This window comes from Cuculus canorus, chromosome 14, assembly GCF_017976375.1.
Source record: "Cuculus canorus isolate bCucCan1 chromosome 14, bCucCan1.pri, whole genome shotgun sequence".
NCBI classification, from domain to species: domain Eukaryota; kingdom Metazoa; phylum Chordata; class Aves; order Cuculiformes; family Cuculidae; genus Cuculus; species Cuculus canorus.
The window spans coordinates 19,418,347-19,435,049 of NC_071414.1; the positions used below are offsets into that span (position 1 = coordinate 19,418,347).

The 16,703-nt window shown below is 49.6% G+C and overlaps 2 protein-coding genes across 4 annotated transcripts; one reads left to right on the forward strand and one right to left on the reverse strand.

Annotated features, from left to right (window-relative positions):
- Nucleotides 1–2,144: 2,144 nt before the first annotated feature.
- RNF14 (ring finger protein 14) lies at nucleotides 2,145–9,356 on the forward strand. 2 transcript variants are annotated; one of them, XM_054079989.1, is made up of 8 exons: nucleotides 2,145–2,231; nucleotides 3,082–3,263; nucleotides 3,754–3,905; nucleotides 4,248–4,775; nucleotides 5,190–5,418; nucleotides 6,072–6,244; nucleotides 6,785–6,915; nucleotides 7,798–9,356. In XM_054079989.1, exons 2-8 carry the CDS (start codon nucleotides 3,110–3,112, stop codon nucleotides 7,847–7,849), a joined length of 1,419 nt encoding a protein of 472 aa, XP_053935964.1. In that variant the 5' UTR covers nucleotides 2,145–2,231; nucleotides 3,082–3,109; the 3' UTR covers nucleotides 7,850–9,356. The 2 variants fall into 2 exon arrangements, with proteins under 2 accessions (XP_053935964.1, XP_053935966.1); XM_054079991.1 differs by having other exon boundaries at nucleotides 2,178–2,231; nucleotides 3,101–3,263.
- Nucleotides 9,357–10,666: 1,310 nt separating this feature from the next.
- On the reverse strand, nucleotides 10,667–15,850 carry GNPDA1 (glucosamine-6-phosphate deaminase 1). 2 transcript variants are annotated; one of them, XM_054080017.1, is made up of 6 exons: nucleotides 15,636–15,850; nucleotides 15,129–15,230; nucleotides 13,933–14,115; nucleotides 13,143–13,327; nucleotides 12,335–12,509; nucleotides 10,667–12,039 (listed from the first exon to the last, which is right to left on the reverse strand). In XM_054080017.1, the coding sequence occupies exons 1-6, from the start codon at nucleotides 15,757–15,759 to the stop codon at nucleotides 11,942–11,944; spliced, it is 867 nt and encodes a 288-aa protein (XP_053935992.1). In that variant the 5' UTR covers nucleotides 15,760–15,850; the 3' UTR covers nucleotides 10,667–11,941. The 2 variants fall into 2 exon arrangements, with proteins under 2 accessions (XP_053935992.1, XP_053935993.1); XM_054080018.1 differs by having other exon boundaries at nucleotides 15,129–15,226; nucleotides 15,636–15,755.
- Nucleotides 15,851–16,703: the final 853 nt, after the last annotated feature.

The following is a 16,703-nucleotide window of genomic DNA, read 5'->3' on the forward strand; positions in this document are numbered from 1 at the left end:
CTGAACACCACTCTGAGCTTCACTGTGGATACGGAGATTCCCTAGAAAAAAACAGCAGGTTGCGTAAATTATTCTCCTGTGCTGTAGTTCTGCAGTGTGTCTGCCTGGAGCTTCCAGCCATTGCTGTGTTTTACGTCGCTCAGCTAAACTGAGCTCTTTAGCATCCAGTATTTTTGACTTCTGAAAGCCGTTCCAGTAATAGGGTGTGGTTTTTTTTTAAGATTATCAGTTTCTGCCTAAAGGTTCCTGGTTTTTCCTCCCAAGACACCTAACACGGGGGAAGCTCCTTGCTTCACTCTATAGATTTTTGTTAAACACCAGTGAGAACTGTGTACAGAACTCTCCTCGCTCCCAGGGAGGTGAAATCCCTGCAGTTCACCTCTCCTGAAGTCTCTCCCGGTGCCACTGGATGGCATGCGTCTGCTGAAGTTCATAGTCATTCTTTACGGGTGATGTCTGTGAGTTACGTTTGTCATTGGTACTGCTTGAGTTTGAGAGTTACTGCATAAGCGTGATAGCTCTCAAAAAATAAATAACGAATATACACACATTTCCAGAGGAGTTGCAGTCTCTTCAGTCTGAGTTCTCTCCTACTTTATTATAGCTTGAGTTAGGCACAGCGTCTGCAATGCAGGGCAGTGCTTTTAAGGGTGTGTTTGTATTAATGGCAATCACTGGATGCTTCTGTCCAGGCCCAAGAACAAGGCTTTTAAGCCGTGTGCCCAAGAGAACTCTGGTGACAACAGAGGGTTGTGCTTGGTAGGCAGGTGGAGCTCAGAAATCAGCCAGTGGAGTGTTCCAGGTGATGCCTTCTTCATTAGGAATGTGCACACACTCGAAACTACTGCTCCCTTCTCACTGGCAGTTGACAATTGGCAATTTATATTCCTCCAAACAAATGACAGCGTAGGTATCTACTGGACATCCAGACAGTGTTTCGGAGCAGTGAGCTTTCTCTCACGCTTGAGAATGTGCTGTTTTACTGATTGGAAGTAACTTATCACTTTTTTTCCCCAGATACTATCACAAGTGCCAAAATATGGGCCCACTACAAACAGCAATGAGATTTCTGGGCTTTGGCAGGAGTCTGCAGAAGGAAGAACTGCCATGCTGCTGTACCAGGGAGGTGGAGTGACTGCTGACCCATAGTTAATGGTTGTATGGTTTTGGCATTAGTAAATAGTTAAGTACTTAATGCTAAATTATGTTGTACAAGCAACCACATCTCATTTTGGGAATTGTTCTGCAAGGACTGCATAAAGATCATTCTTCATCCAGTAATTAAAAAAGCGTGACTCGGGAGCAGTAGAGCAGACTGCATTGGTGGAACGATCTTTGGCCCTTGCTTTTCCATGATTTCTAGGTTTCCCTAGCAGTATTAGCATCTAATGTTGTGGTGTCTGGTTGAGTTAAGAACTGTTAAGGCTGTTGATAGAAGTAAATGTGTGTTCTGGAAATGGCTCTGTAAAGCATTCCTGTACTCTCGGTGACTCAGAAGTTGGTGAGATGCTGCCATTAAACTCTCTGAATGCTCAGATCTGCAAGGCTTTGGAGGTATGTGACTCTGTCCTGCTGTAAATGGATTTCTAAATGCGAGCAGAGGTCTTTGCTGCCATCACTGCATCAACCTGGTGATGTGCGCCCGCAGCCCTGGGGGCCAACCGTGTCTGGGGCCGCATCGGAGCAGCGGGACCATAAGGGTCAGGGAGGGGTTCTGCCCATTTGTTACGCTCTGGTGAGACCTCACCTTCACCTCCAGCCCCGCGTTCAGTCCTGCAGAGCACCAACAAGGAGATGGATCTGTTGGACTGGGTCCGGAGGAGGGCATGGAGATGATGGACTGGAGGGCTCTGCTGCAGGGATGGGCCGAGGGGCTCGGGCTGTTCGCTGGAGAAGAGGAGGCTCTGAGGAACCTTTAGAGCAGCTCCCAGTGCTGAAAGGGGCTGCAGGAGAGCTGGGGAGGGGCTCTGGGTCAGGGAGTGAGGGGACAGGGTCGGGGGGACGGTTTGAAGTGGAAAGAGGGGACATTGAGGTGAGATGTCGGGATGCTCTGCTGTGAGGTGGGGCGGCGCTGGCCCGGGCGGCGGCTGCCGCGTCGCTGGGGGGTTCGTGCCCGGGTGGGGGCGCTGGGTGCCGCGGCTCCTCCCGGCCGCGGGGGGCGCTGCGGGCCGGTACCGGGGCGGCCTCGGCCCCGAGCGGGAGCGGCGCGAGCCCCGTCCCGGGAGCGGCGGGTGAGAGGGGGGCGGCCTGGGCGGTGCGGGGGCCGAGGGCCGCGTTGTGCCGGGAGAGCCGGGGAGTGAGGGGAACGGGGGGCTTGGCTGGGCGTGGGAAACCAGCGTTTGGGTTGGAAGGGACCCCAAAGCCCATCCAGTCCCACCCCTGCCACGAGCAGGGACACCTCCCGCTGGATCAGGGGCTCCAAGCCCCATCCAACCTGGCCTGGAACCCCTCCAGGGATGGGGCAGCCACCACTGCTCTGGGCAGCCTGGGCCAGGGCCTCCCCACCTGAACAGGGAAACATTTCTTCCTGAGATCTCATCTCAATCTCTCCTCATTCAGTTTCAAACCGTGCCCCTTGTCCTGTCGCTGCCCTCCCTGATCCAGAGCCCCTCCCCAGCTCTCCTGCAGCCCCTGTCAGCACTGGAAGCTGCTCTGAGGTCTCCTTGGAGCCTTCTCTTCTCCAGCTGAGCAGCCCCAACTCCTCGTCCTGTCCCCATAGCAGAGCTGCTCCAGCCCTTGGATCATCCCCATGCCCTCCTCTGAACCTGTTCCAACCATTCCATCTCCTTATGTTGGGGACTGCAGAACTGGACACAACTGGACACTCTGGGTGGTGTCTTGCATGATTTCTTCATGGAAAGAGTGGTGAAGTGTTGGAATTGGCCGCCCAGGGCAGTGATGGAGCCACTGTCCCTGAAGGGGTTCAGAAAGCTTGTGGCACTTGGGGCCACGGTTTAGTCACCACGGTGGGGTTAGGCTGACGGTTGGACTGGAGGAGCTCAAAAGTCTTTTTCAAACTTAACAATTCTATGATTCAATTAATATTTGGAAGGGGCTGCATTAACTCAGTTGATCTTGCAGAGTGGTGTTAACCCCACAGACAAGTTAAATGTCTGCAGAAGACAGAGAAGCGCAGGAGGATGAGCTGCTGGCCCTGGCCAGCATCTATGACGAGGACGTGTTCAAAAGAGCAGAGTCAGCCCAAGGAGGAGAAACAAGGATTTGTCTGGAACTGCCCCAAAACTTCAAAGTTTTTGTGAGTGGTGAGTTGAGATGTCTTGTGTTATCCCAGAATCCGTCCTCACCAAGCAGATATTCCAGTATGTGCTGAGGCGATGGCTGCAATCCCAGCCCACAGGGACTCTGACCAGGCGGAGCCCTGGCTGCCCTGCGCTGCTGGGAGTTTCAATTCCAGCAGGTGGTTCCATAACCTGCTCGGTGAACTTTAGGATTAGTGATGAGTAATGCTATTTCTTAGGGATTATGAAGGTGTTTTTTTTTCACTTGAGGAGTTGTCTTTCCAGGTTCAGGTTTGTGTGGGCTCTGGTATTTCATGGCACTAGTGTTTACTGACCTGACCACACACACAGAGCCCCGTGAAATTTCACTGTCTTGAAGCCTTGTTATTTAGGGTTGAGTAAATAATCTTAAATCCAGAAATGTCTCAAATGAAGAAAGATACCGGTTATAAATTAGTTAGTTAGTTTTCTTTTCTTGTTATTTCTCAACCTGCCTCAATTCTCTCTGACCCAGGCGGCTCCACAGAGAGCGTGCAGGGTGCTGGGTTCGAATACACCGTCTGCTTCCTGCCTCCTCTCGTGCTGAATTTTGAGCTCCCACCAGACTACCCGTCCACCTCCCCTCCGGCATTCACCCTCAGCGGAAAATGGCTCTCCCCAACCCAGGTTTGCAGAGCAGTGTTAACGTTTTAACAGAGCTTTTGTGTTCACAAGTGCGTTCAGAATTAACAGCGCTCTCAGGGTGCTGCTGGAGTAGGGGAAAGTAAAATGAAGACATAAATGGTTGCATTGCTCTTTCAATAGGCTCTTCTTTGTTTCCTACTTGTTTTTATTTGGTCCCCGTGCTGAGGAATGGAAGTTCGTATCTATGAGCATTATTTTTATACGTATTTTATGTGTATATAAAAACTCCAGGATCTGAAATCTGAGGGGAGACTATGGGAGAGAGGGAGACAGTGACGAGCTGTCAGAACTCACTGAAATCTGGAATTGTTTTTCCTTTTCTAGCTGAGCGCTCTTTGCAAACACTTAGACAACGTGTGGGAAGAGAATCGAGGTTGCGTGGTCTTATTTGCCTGGATGCAGTTTCTGAAGGAAGAAACACTGAGTTACCTGAATATTTCCTCACCATATGAGCTAAAAATGTGCCATCAAGGGAGTGGGCAGAGCAGGACACCTCTGGTCCCTCCTGATGCTGAGAAGGATTGCGGTGGTGCAGCCAGCTCTGCCGCAGCTGAGGAGGAAATCATTGATGCCAGAGCTGTGCAAGATGTGGAATCATTATCGAGTCTGATCAGGGAAATCTTGGACTTTGATCAGGCCCAGAGAAGGAAGTGCTTTAACAGTAAGATGTACTTGTGCAATATCTGCTTCTCTGAGAAGCTGGGCAGCGAGTGCACGTACTTCACTGAGTGCAGCCACGTGTACTGCAAAGCGTGCCTGAAGGAGTACTTTGAGATACAGATCAGGGATGGTCAGGTCCGCTGCCTCAACTGCCCCGAACCAAAGTGTTCTTCTGCTGCTACTCCTGGCCAGGTAATAAGGTGCACTGGCAGTGACGGTAGAGTTCTGTTAACTTACTAATAGTTCTGGAAGACAAGGTGAGGCTTTCCACGGTGACCACCGTGAACATACCCGGGAACATTTATTTTATACTCTGAGCTGTGTGGAGGCACTGGAGTTAAAACTGGGTCACTTGGCACGTTTTGCCCACTTTATTAACACTGGCATTGGTCAGAGGCCTGAATTGATGTCCCAGTGCATGTGACACTGCATGCATTTAATTATTACTAAACCAGCATTTCTAGGAGTATTTTCATGACCTATTAGGGAGTACAAAGGGGATTTGCCCCACCTATAGATAACTTTTCCATTGACTTGCTGTTTTTTGCTGAAGCCGGCAGGCTTAGCATCACAGATGCATGAAATCTTCCTCTGATCTCTGTTCAGGTGAAAGAGTTGGTTGGGGAGGAGCTGTTTGCCCGCTACGACCGCCTGCTCCTGCAGTCCAGCCTGGACCTCATGGCGGATGTGGTGTACTGCCCTCGCCCGGGCTGCCAGACGCCGGTCATGCAGGAGCCCGGCTGCACCATGGGCATATGCTCCTGCTGCAACTATGCCTTCTGCACGCTCTGCAAAATGACTTACCACGGTGTTTCGCCCTGCAAGCTCACCGCAGGTGAGTTGTCCTCTTTCAGAAGTGGGTCTGTAAGCAATTTAGCTTTGTGCAAAAAAGTCTGAAAGAAATTAAGCAGGGAAATCTGTTCACCACGTGAGCTTTCTGAAAGATCAGACAGATTCATTTGGTATCGTGCTGGCACTTAAAAAGTGTTCCCTTCAATAACACTCCATAGCTGAGGATGCCCCTAAACTGCTGATTGCCAAGTGCTGAGAGGCCATAGCAGGGGAACAAATATTTTACATGTGCCTGGTTTTACCCTTCCACTGCTTTCTGTTGTCCACTTTGATGTTGGAATTGGGAGGATGCTGCTCTGCCTGTTTGGCCTCAAGATCCTCTAATAAAGTTACTTTAGATGTTCACTCAGAAAAATTATTTCTGGTTTTCAGTTTGTTTTACATTGTAGATTTGTTCTAATTCCATTAACTAGTCTCTTTTGTAATGAAACAGTGCTAAACCATTGAATTTTGAGGCAGAGGAGTTTTAATATTCTCATCTTTTTATTTATTCTAATGTTTTTCTTGCTTTTTAACTAATGATGTTCAGTTTCTTTGAGAATATTTGATGCTGTTATCAGCTGGACTACTTTATATAACATAGTATGAAAACTGGTTTGTTTTTTTATTTTGTTTTTGTATTTTTTTATACTCCAGTGAAATTAATGGATTTGCAAAGTGAATATTTAGAAGCAGATGAGACAACTAAAAGATTTCTGGAACAACGCTATGGGAAACGAGTGATTGAGAGAGCGCTCGAGGAGTTGGAGAGCAAAGAATGGCTGGAAAAGAACTCCAAGCCCTGTCCTTGCTGTGGAACTCCCATAGAGGTGAGCATGAAGGAGAGCGGCAGAATCCTGGTAACTCTGGGCAGAAACAAACAGAAATTGAGTCAGTTCTGTATTTAGACTGGAGCAGAGATTTATTTGTAGCTTCCAAGTTCACATGGGAAGGCAAATTTCTAGGAAATAGTAAGAGAACTTTCTTTTTCTGTCTGTGTTCTGTAGGAAAGAGGTGAAGTTCCTTGAGCTCAGGGACTTGAGTAAATACGGCAACTGGTACTGTTCAGCGCCCAGTGCTAAAAAGATCCACGTTGACTAAGGATCTGATGAATCCCTTTGTTTTCATATTTTTCAGGCTTCTGCTCTCTCAGATTACAGCCAGGAAATAAAACTAGCTTCAGAAAAAGACTCATTTGCAATGTTATTAGTATTTTAGCAATTCACTGTTCAAATATCAGCGTTATAGTTGAGTCGGGGTAAAATGTATTTGGTGCTTGATGGGGTTTTGAGGACTGTTACCCTGTAGAGATAGCCTGAAGACTGACCGTGAGATGCTGTTACTGCTGTTTCTTGTTTTCTCCCTCTCAGAAACTGGATGGTTGTAACAAAATGATGTGTACGGGCTGCATGCAGTATTTCTGCTGGCTCTGTATGGGCGTTCTGTCACGGATGAACCCCTACAATCACTTCAATGACCCATCTTCCCGGTGCTTTAATCGGTACGTATTCACCTCCGTTTCTTCTTCTGGTGAACCACTCTTTTCCTGCTTTTCCTTACAGTCTCTCCCATATTATTCTTTCCTTGAAATGTGTAGCTAAAAGTTTGACACAGTTTCTCAAATACTTATGCTTACAAGGACTCGACACTAACAATAAAAAAGCCAGAAGTGATTCAGAATATGGTTTGCTCTTTAAGAACTTCTGGTTTAAATTCCTGGAGGTCATCTGGAGCTGTTCCTGATGCTGTACTCCTTGCCGCTGACTGGGAGACAGCCCATGGTAGAAGGCTTCCTTGTGGATGCTCAGGGATATGGTAGTGTGATGTGAGGCTTTGGGTGGGGAAGCTGCATGGGGGTGAAAGTGACGCACTTAGCTTACCTCTTCGCTGTTAGGGGTAGATGAGAATTCCCTTTTCTCCCATCAGTAATCTTTTTCACTTCCTGCCCTGTTTTTCTTTCTATTTTTCTTCTGGTGTCTCCTGCTGTTCTTTCGTCTTTAGTTTAGCTTCACCTTTACCTGTCTAAGCTCATCTGTTTTATAACACCCCCATTTTTACCTCCCCTGTTGTTCCTCCCCTGCCTGTGTTACATTGTTCGCACAGGTCTGTGCTGCCTGATAAGGGGGTGAGCTGTTGGGAGCAGGCGGGCACAGCTCCACGCCATGGTTACGCACTGCCTAAGGACCATCGAGGAATGGCAGCACGCTACACAACGCTACTCAGCTTTGAGGATTGCAGCATGAGTGGTTTATGAGACTGAAAAAAATGATGGAACTCGATGCTTTTGTGTTTTCTGTCACATTTACAGTGATATTCTTTTGTTTTTTTTCATGTATCTTACTTTTTTTTTGCATCCTGATGGAAAGTATTGGCTATCTTGCAGATTGTTTCAAGCTATTGATGGTGAGTTCAGGGAAGATGAAGATGAAGACTAGCAGCTTTCTCTGGCACCAAAAAGCTGAACCACCCAGAGATGGAGGCTTTCCATTTCTGCGTCAAGTCTGTTTGCTTCTCACCTCTGCTGTGTGATAGAAGAATGGTAATGACCTTGCCCTGCAGAACGCTCGCACTTCAGAGGCTGTGGCCAAAGCCAAAGGAAGACTGTGTTGTCCATCTGTGGTCAGGATTACCATAACCATATTGATTGTTAAAGACCAATGTGACCAGTCAGAGGTTGGAAAGTTACTGGAAAAATAGATACTAGGAGGTGCCCCTTTTCCAGAAGCAAACAAACACAACTGGAGCCCCAAATGATAGATATATTTGGGGGTTACCTTTGGGAGACTGCCCTTTCAAGGCTCTTGTCTCATATCCATGTTAGGGCAGTGCTGTAATGCTTTTCCTGGAGCTGTTCAGGGGCGCCTCTCAGACAGGGGAAGGTTTCTGATGCAACACAGAATGTTTACAGGATGTTTCTGCTGTATTCAGCATCTGAGCCTTTCACTGCTGTAGCGTTTCCCAACCTGCTTCTCTGAAAAACATCTCCTTGTTCTGTCACTGACCCTTCCTAATGATGGTGAAGTTGGTTACCCTTACCCCCCTTCTTGCTGGCTGTAGTGCCGGGGTCTTTGCTTTACTGAGTGCTTTATCAGAAAAGGACCAACAGCCGCTTCCAGAACTGCGGATCAGTTTGGTGCCTGATCACAGCGCTGCTGTTGCCTTCCCTTGCTTCTCATGTGACAGTGATGGGTGCTAAAGCGGTGGGCTGAGCATGTGGCCAGGGAGAGGATGAGATGTCAGTCAAATGCTGAAACACCTGATAATGGATACATAGCTAAGATTAACTTGGATTCTTCAAGATGCTGACAACTACCTGTTCTCAGATGATGAAGTGGTTTCTTTTTTACTAACTCTTCGTATGAGAAATCTGATCAGTTCATAATTTTGCTTCTGGACCAGATCCCTTATTTCCACTGTTCTTGCACTTCACATTCTTTCAAAACCCAAATTGTTTCCCCTAAAAGCTCAGTTAGGAGTTTTGTGAGCATGAAAGTCATTACTGGAGGGAACCACTCATTTTTCAGATGTTTTTTCACTTGCAGAGCAGTCTAAACACTTATTTTGAAATTAAAGTGCATGTGCTGTTCAGATCCCCTTAGTGGGGCCCAGGTCGATGGCTCAGGAGCTGGAAGACCTTTCCAGAACTCGAGGTGAACACCGCTCACTCAGTTTTGACTGATAGTAAGTTAACTTATCCTGATGCCTGGCCTAATGAATGCTGATTTAGTTCCTTTTGCAGAGGATGAAAGCCACGTGCTGTTAGAATTGGCAGTGAGTGGGAAGAGAAGAGATGTTAGAGTGGACCTCTTGTCTTGGCTATAGGACAGTGTGTAGGGAGAGATTTCATTCTGTGGTTTAAATTTGTATACGAAGGTTTAAAATTTATTTCTTGCACCTTTCACGTGCACTGAATTCACTTTAAGACAGTAAATACAGTTGTCTCCCTGGTTGTTCTCATCATGGTGTGTGTGTGCGTGGCAGCACGGGCTGTTGTGTGGGGCAGAGCTGCGTTCTGTGTCGGGATGACGATCGCCTCGTGTGCCGCAGGGCTGCGGTGCGGTGGACCGGCCCTGGGCTCAGAGTGAAGCCGGCACTGGATGGTGCTGCCGGTAGGGGCTTGGACGGTTATGTGTGCCCAGAGCTCCGGCTTTCTCTGACCCACGGGGGCTGTTGGAACCCTCCTGCACGAAGGCGGCGCGGGACAGAGACAGCTTTCAACTCTGATCCCCACAGCTGTCACCACTGCGGCCACAATGTTTAACTGCACAGGCTGAGCTCAAAAGCTGCCCGCTCTTGGAAAGGGTGTTCTTCCTGCTCAGCTGCAGAGGTGGGCAGAAAAGGAATGCTTGTGACGAGGAGAAGCATATGCTTAAATCCTCTTTTCCTGCCTGGATGGAGGGAATTGTGTTGGAGGAGGCTGGGCACGTCCCTTCTGCCAGGACAGTGGTGGCTGAGGGAAGGGCCTGGGCACTGCAGGGTGCGTGGGGTTGAAAAGCTGTGGCTGGGCATGTCTGCCAGAGCACAATCGTTATGGTAAGTGTTGGATTCGTTATGGCAAGTGTTGGATGTTGCAACAAACAACTGCTTCCAAGAATGTATGGAGAGAGGAGGAATGGTGACACAGTCACTACCTTGCCCAAGAATTCCAGGCACGTGGTGCTCTGCCACGAGGTGCAGGAGGACAGACGCACTGAGTAGGAGACAGGGAGATGACTGCAGTTGTAGGACGATGGGCTGGTGTTGCAAGGGTTGGGCAGCTAAAACCAGAAACTGACTTCACCTACAGAACGAGGAAGACAAGTTGGCAAAGCAGCACTTACTTAGGTTCTATTTTCTTTTTCCTCTTGCAAACCTCACTTTCTCAATTTCTGTGCACGCAGAGGAAGGGTTCTGTTATTTGCAGAGCTGTGACCTCCCCCTTTTCCTTAAAGATCCCCACTGATTTTCTTATGTGACAGCTGCTGCCCAGCAGGATGGAACAGTACTGGGCGTCTGTGGGAACCCGCCCCGACTGCTAGAGCAGGAGCTCTTGAAGCAGGCAGCAGCAACTGCCAGTTCCTACCCAGCTGCTTCCCATACAGCTCTGGCTTTAGGTATCAGAGAAACCTTGTGTAAAACAAGGGCTTCTGATGCTTTGGAGGTTGTGGTGTTTGTTGCTGTTCAGAGCTGGGATTATGCATCCTGTTGAGGCTCAAGCTGTTCCATGCATCCTTAGCATGGTGAGACTGAGCAGATAGAGGCTACAGGACCGGTCAGAAGAAATTAAGACCTTTACTGTAGAAAGTTACCTTACAGATCAACAGTTACAGAATTTCTGCATAAAGAAAATAAATGCTGCCTGGTTTGCCTTTGCCCCTTGATGGGATTCAATAGGGAACCCCGGAACAGAGTTTCAGCAGTGGAAGGCTCTTGCCAGCCCAGGCTGCTGCCCGCCTGCGTGGGACTTCTGTGCTTAGAAACAGGCTGAGGCCAGTGGGAACAGTGTTTCCTTGAGCCTCATTTGACATTTCCTTGTAGCAATGTAACATGCGGGAAGGGGAGCAAGAACTTCCTGCTCCAGGCTCTGTGCTGACAGAGCGCTGAGCAGCACAGAGAGGTCACTTCTGCTTCAGCTGAACAGATCTCCTGTCCTGTAGCACCTGGGCACACAGAATTACACCCTGAAACAACACCTGAGGCTTCTTGGGCAACAATAACTAAAATGAGCTGCCTGAACTCACTGTGTTATTAACACAGCACTGCTGAACGCTGCCTGTAGCCTCCTTTTTGCTGAGATGGTCTAAAGTCCAATGTCCAGCTCAGGGCGGGGTTCACATGGCTTTGTCCAGTCAGGACCTGAAAACCTCTGAGGGCCAGAGGCTGCACAGCCCCCCTGGCGAACCTGCCCCGCTGCTCAGCTCTCCTCCCAGGGAAGGTTGTCCCTCGTACCCAGCCTGAGCATCAACGGAAGCCCTGTTGTCTCATCTTCCCGTCGCACAAAGCCCGGAGAGTCTGCCTTCATCTCCTTGATGGCCTCATTGCAGTCTTGAAGTTTGCCGCTATGAGGGCACACTGAAGCTTTCCCTTCTCCAGGCTGAGCAAGCTCAGTCCCCGTTTTAATGAGTGCGATGTTGGGGTACAGTGGAGGGGGAGCAGCACCCGAGGACTACACCCCAAAGCAATCAGCTGCTTGGTGTCTGCAGCAGCATACACAACAACTTTTGTACATCATCTTCACATTTAGGTTCTGGGGCCTTCAGTGCCCATGATTACAGTTGCTTCAAAGATTAAACAACTTGTTCTGCATTAGCTTTACCTTCACAGAACAAGCTACTGGCAGAAGTTTGTGGAACACAGTATTCTGGATACCATCCTCATTTGGTTAATTAAGGCAGGTGCTGCATCTGTCTCTTTAAGAGAGAGAAGCAAGCACATAATCATTTTGCTAATTTAAGAACAAATACGAGATCAGTTTCTGCAGCGATTCCCTTTCTTTGCAGCCAGTTTCCCACAGAAAAGCTGCTTCAGCATGAACACAAACGGTGAGATTAATCGCTGTATGGCTTCTTGGACTGACTTCTTCCTGCTCCCATCTCCTTCATGCTGTATAAGGGATCCACAAGCTTGTTGTGAACCAGCATTAAACCTAATGAAGAGAGAAAAAACATGACTTGAGTAGATAAAATAAAGCAAAGTTCTTAATTGCTGCATGCTGGATTGTGGATGCCAATGAAAACAGGCATTGCTGGAGTCCTCGCTCCTGTGCTCCAACGCCCACCCAGTAAAGCATTACCTTTGCTCTCTCACAATCGCTGTACGTCTCTGCTGCGGTATTTAAGAAACGTACTCTGGGAGTTGACTAAACAGGAACATCTGCAAAGCAGCCCTCGTGCCACTCTCACACTAATTTTGATGACGTTCTGGCCTGGTCAAGCACTCACCTTTGAAGTATTTCACTGTCTTCACCTTGAGCTCCAGCGTGGCGTCCTCATCACACACAAACACCGTGTTGGGGTGCTGCTGGAAAGCAGACACTGTCCACATGTGGTTGATGCCTTCCTCGATGGCTTTGTACAGAGCAAAGGCTTTGTGGGCGCCTGTGATAAGAATCATGACCTGCATTCCAAGACACAGAGATGGCAGTCAGGGACTAGGAGACGCGTTCAGGGAGAACACAGCCACTCGCTGCTGAACCCAGAGCGCTGCCCCCGTCCCTGACGGGGGACAATGGCCGGCATCATCCCCAGAGGCATTTCACTGGATGGCAATTCCCTTTGTCAATTCAATCACAGCCTGGTGGGTCATTTTAATGATTCGGATCCTTCAAGCTCCCCTTTTAAGCACCTCTACGCTGAGACTGAACACATATAGATCAAGATATAGGCCAAATTAACAGCTATCTGTAGGGGTTTTATGGTCTGCTGGTGCAAATTCAAGCCAACCAGAGATTCCTGCATGTATCTCCCCCGATGAGACTCAACTAAAGACATCGTCCCAAACGTCCCCAGCTCCCGCTGGATCACAGCTGCACCGCTTACGCAAACGTGTTTGTTAGTAGAGCAAAAGCAGAAGACAGAGCAAGAGCCCTTCTGTAGCGTTGCAGGATGCAAGAGAACAGGAGGATCAGCAGGAAAAGCAAAAGTTGGCCTGCGCCAGCAGGGAGCATCACTGCGCCAAGAGTGGATAATTAGCCGCTCCAGGAAGCCCTGCTCAAGAGCTGCTGTAGGGAGGCGCTGATTTTCTCCTAACCTCTCTGGCATCCATGACAGTGCCTACTCCGACCGTCAAAGCCATTGTGGGGACTTTGGAGAGGTCACCGTCAAAGAACCTGGCATTAGCCAGGATAGTGTCCATAGCCAAGGTCTTCACTCGTGTCCTGGATACCAAACTTGATCCAGGCTCGTTGAAGGCAATGTGGCCGTCTGGGCCAATACCTGCGGCAGAGAGAGGTTGAGAGGTAGGTCAGTGCCGCTGGTCACAGCAGGAAGCGGAGCCCACAGCCCTTCCGTTAGAGGATTTCAGTGCTTCCAGGCACAGATACGGACCTGAGGAAAACATTTGCAATCTTTCTGCCCCAGCTCAAATTTGATTCTGGTGGGAAAGATGGCAAAAGCCCCGAGTCAGCAGAGACTCTTCCCTCCTTGTGCTGGGACACCAAGACAACAAGGAGATGGCAGAATCTTCAAGCAAACGAAGGGGAAAAGCACGTGTTGAGCTCTTGCTGGCTAAGAGGACTCTGACAACTCCTAGCAGCTTCCTCTCAGCGCTAGCAATTGTAACACATGGTGCATTTGGTGTGATTCTGGCCCTGCCTGTTTCTCCTGCTAATCCTTTCCTGCACAACCCACTTACTGGGTTGAAACTCCTAAAACTGGGGGGGTGGGACATCGGAAGGCGAGGCTGCCAGCACATGGATGGACGGGGGTGGCTTTTGCTGCAAGTCTTGCGAGCTGCAGTGACAATGAGCTCTCCTGCCAACAAACGAGAGCTGGTGGAGGGTAGGCAGCACTTTGAGACCACAAACGCAACAGGATCTCACCTCCAACAAAGAGCTCGATTCCTCCGGCTGCTTTGATTTTAGCCTCAAATGCATCACATTCCGCCTGTAGGTCAGGTGCATTTCCATCCAAAATGTGAACGTTCTCTGGTGAGATGTCAATATGCTTAAAAAAGTTATTCCACATGAAGGAGTGGTAACTTTCCGGGTGATCCCTTGGGAGACCTGGTAACAGAGCATGCAGAGGACTAAGACCAACTCTAAACCACTTGTACAGCTTTGCAGTGGCTTTGGTGACAGAGCATTGCTTTCTGTCTGCCATCTGTTACCCCTTCAACTTCCAAGAGTTGCTTTTATTTCCCCAAGCAGCAAAATTTAAATCAATCACAGAAGGTCGTGTAAGGCTCACGTTAACATGCAATGAATGTTCCAGAAAAGCAGGCATACGCTGCACCTCATCTGTTTCTATCTTTTCAGCCCTCTTCCCATTTTGTATTTGCAAAATACAAAGTAATTTGTAATTAATTAATTAATTGTAATTAGTAATTTTGTATTTGCAAAATTCAAAGTAAAAAACTGTAAGGAACCCTGTGAAACAACTTATTGCACATACTTTATCCCCTTGAATGCTATAAACCCACAGTGGACTGCCTATTCCCTAAGGGCCCTTGATGGGGGTTGTTCACAGAAAACTTCCTGACCAGAGTGAAATTAGCATTAGCAAATATTCAGCCTGTGTGTTGTTCACCTTTGGAGCTTTAGGCTTGCCCACTAATCTCTCTGTACTCCTTCTGAAGGGACTGTTTCACCACAAAAGAGCCCTCTGCTATCTGACCGGGAGCGCTGTTGGTTACGGAAGGGCACTCGGATGGGCATCACAGCAGTCCTTGTAAGAGCCTGGAGCTCTAGTGACCTTTACAATCCCAGAGCAAAGGTGGCAGTCAACACTACACCCTATCTCAGCTCACGGCGATAAGACGGGTCCTTAGCCGGTCAGTACCTAAGTTCAGGTCAAATACAGCAGCATCTGGTGAGTGTAACGCAACACCTGACATGCATTAATATTTCTTAAGCAGGTTATCAGATTGTCCCTGCTAACCCCTTGGTTAACGCACATCCCATCCCTGGCCTTGGGTCCTGTGTGGGTGGGACTGCTCAGGCTGGACGGACAGACAGACAGACAATGCATAGGGAAACAGAAAAGGGAAGCGGAGCCCTTCTTGTGTGCGGGCACTCACCCACGTACTCGTCCATGTTGAAGGTTTTCACGTACTTGAAGGAGAGGTCCCCATTCCGGCAGTACTCCACCAGCTTCTGGTAGCATCCCAGCGGTGTGCTGCCTGCGGGACACCTGCACGGCTGAGCGGGACAGGGGCACAGACACCCCTCACTCCCCCCTGCCACCCCCTGCTCCCCTCTCGTCTCCTCTTACCCCTCTTGTCTCCCCCTTTTCCTATCCTCTCTCCTTTTCCCATTTCTCTCTCCTCTTTTCCCTCTTCCCTTTTTTCCCTTTTCTTACTCTCACTCCTTATTTCTCCCCCTCTCCTTTTTCCCTCGTCTCCCCTCCCACCCCTTTTCCCCTCTCCTCTTTTTCCGCCCTCCTCTTTCCCCTCCTCTCCCCTTCCCCCCCCGCTTTTCCCCTTTCCTCTTTTTTCCCCTTTCCCCCTCCCCTTTTTTCCCCTTCTTTCCCCCTTTTCCCTCCCTTTTTCCCCCCTTTCTCCCCCCTTTTCCCCCTCCCCACGCACCCGTGGGCAGTCCCAGCGTGAAGAAGCGCCCGGGGCCGGGCCCGAAGGTGACGATGCGGTTGCGGATGTACTTGGCCGCCCACTCGCTGGCCTGCGCGTACGTCTCCAGGATGATGAGCTTCATGGCTGGCACCGGGCTGAGCGGCGCGCGCTACGCCGCCATCGCCACCCCCGGGACACGCCCCGAGCCACGCCCCTTCACGGCAGACCCGTGTCCCAAGCCACGCCCCGCTCGAAGCCACGCCCCGCTCGAAGCCACGCCCATGTCACAACCCACGCGTCGTTGCCCCAAAGCCACGCCCCCTGCTCCGTTCTCCAGACACACTTCAGCCCCTCGAGGTCCTTCTTGGAGCTCAGGGGCCAAAGCGGAGCCCGGGATCCGAGGTGTGATCCCAAGCACTGAATCCAGGGGGACGATCCCATCCCTGCTCCCACTGGCCACACTGTGGCTGATCCCAGCCAGGATGCTGGTGGCCTCCTTGGCCGCCTGGGCCACTGCTGCCTCATGTTCAGCTGCTGGCAACGAGCACCCACATGTCCTTTTCTGCTTGCAGCTTTCCAGCCTCACTTCCCTGAGTGAACAGTCCGTGACCCATGGATGTTTCTGCAGCGCGATCCCAAGAAGACCATTTTGCTCGTACTTGGCTGCTCTCAAGCCATGATGGAAACATGCCTGACCTCTCCTTGCAAAGTCTTGGTGCTTTATTGAGATGCAAAGCTCTTCCTTTAAAGTCAGCAGCTTTTCACTTTCATTTGAAGGAAGCATAACATACAAATTGCTTTGCTGGGATCCAGCCTGTGCTGTTCCTTCGTATTTTAATAATTTAAACACCCTGGCAGACTGAGCGCTCCTGACGCTGTCTGCTGAGTGCTGAGAACTCCAGGCTTAGTTTGCATTTGGATTAAGAATGATAGGTGTGACAGGCCAGAGCCAGGCAGCTGTGGTCAGACACAGGAAGACCTTTACACCACAGAGACTAAATAAATGGGAAGCGCCGTGAGTTTCCATCGGCAGTGGTCAGCCAGCAGGCAGCGAAGTGTTTTGGTGGCTGTGGTGCTGTTGGAGAG

What these genes read in the sequence shown, in the direction of transcription:
- RNF14 (XM_054079989.1), top strand. Translation starts at nt 3,110, where the DNA reads ATGTCTGCAGAAGACAGAGAAGCGCAGGAGGATGAGCTGCTGGCCCTG. An exon ending in GCCCTGCAAGCTCACCGCAG is followed by an intron (nt 5,419 to 6,071) that starts GTGAGTTGTCCT and finishes TTTATACTCCAG; the next exon opens with TGAAATTAATGGATTTGCAA. An exon ending in GCTGTGGAACTCCCATAGAG is followed by an intron (nt 6,245 to 6,784) that starts GTGAGCATGAAG and finishes TCTCCCTCTCAG; the next exon opens with AAACTGGATGGTTGTAACAA.
- GNPDA1 (XM_054080017.1), bottom strand. Translation starts at nt 15,759, where the DNA reads ATGAAGCTCATCATCCTGGAGACGTACGCGCAGGCCAGCGAGTGGGCG. An exon ending in CTGTCATGGATGCCAGAGAG is followed by an intron (nt 12,510 to 13,142) that starts GTTAGGAGAAAA and finishes CTTGGAATGCAG; the next exon opens with GTCATGATTCTTATCACAGG. An exon ending in GACAGTGAAATACTTCAAAG is followed by an intron (nt 12,040 to 12,334) that starts GTGAGTGCTTGA and finishes TCTCTTCATTAG; the next exon opens with GTTTAATGCTGGTTCACAAC.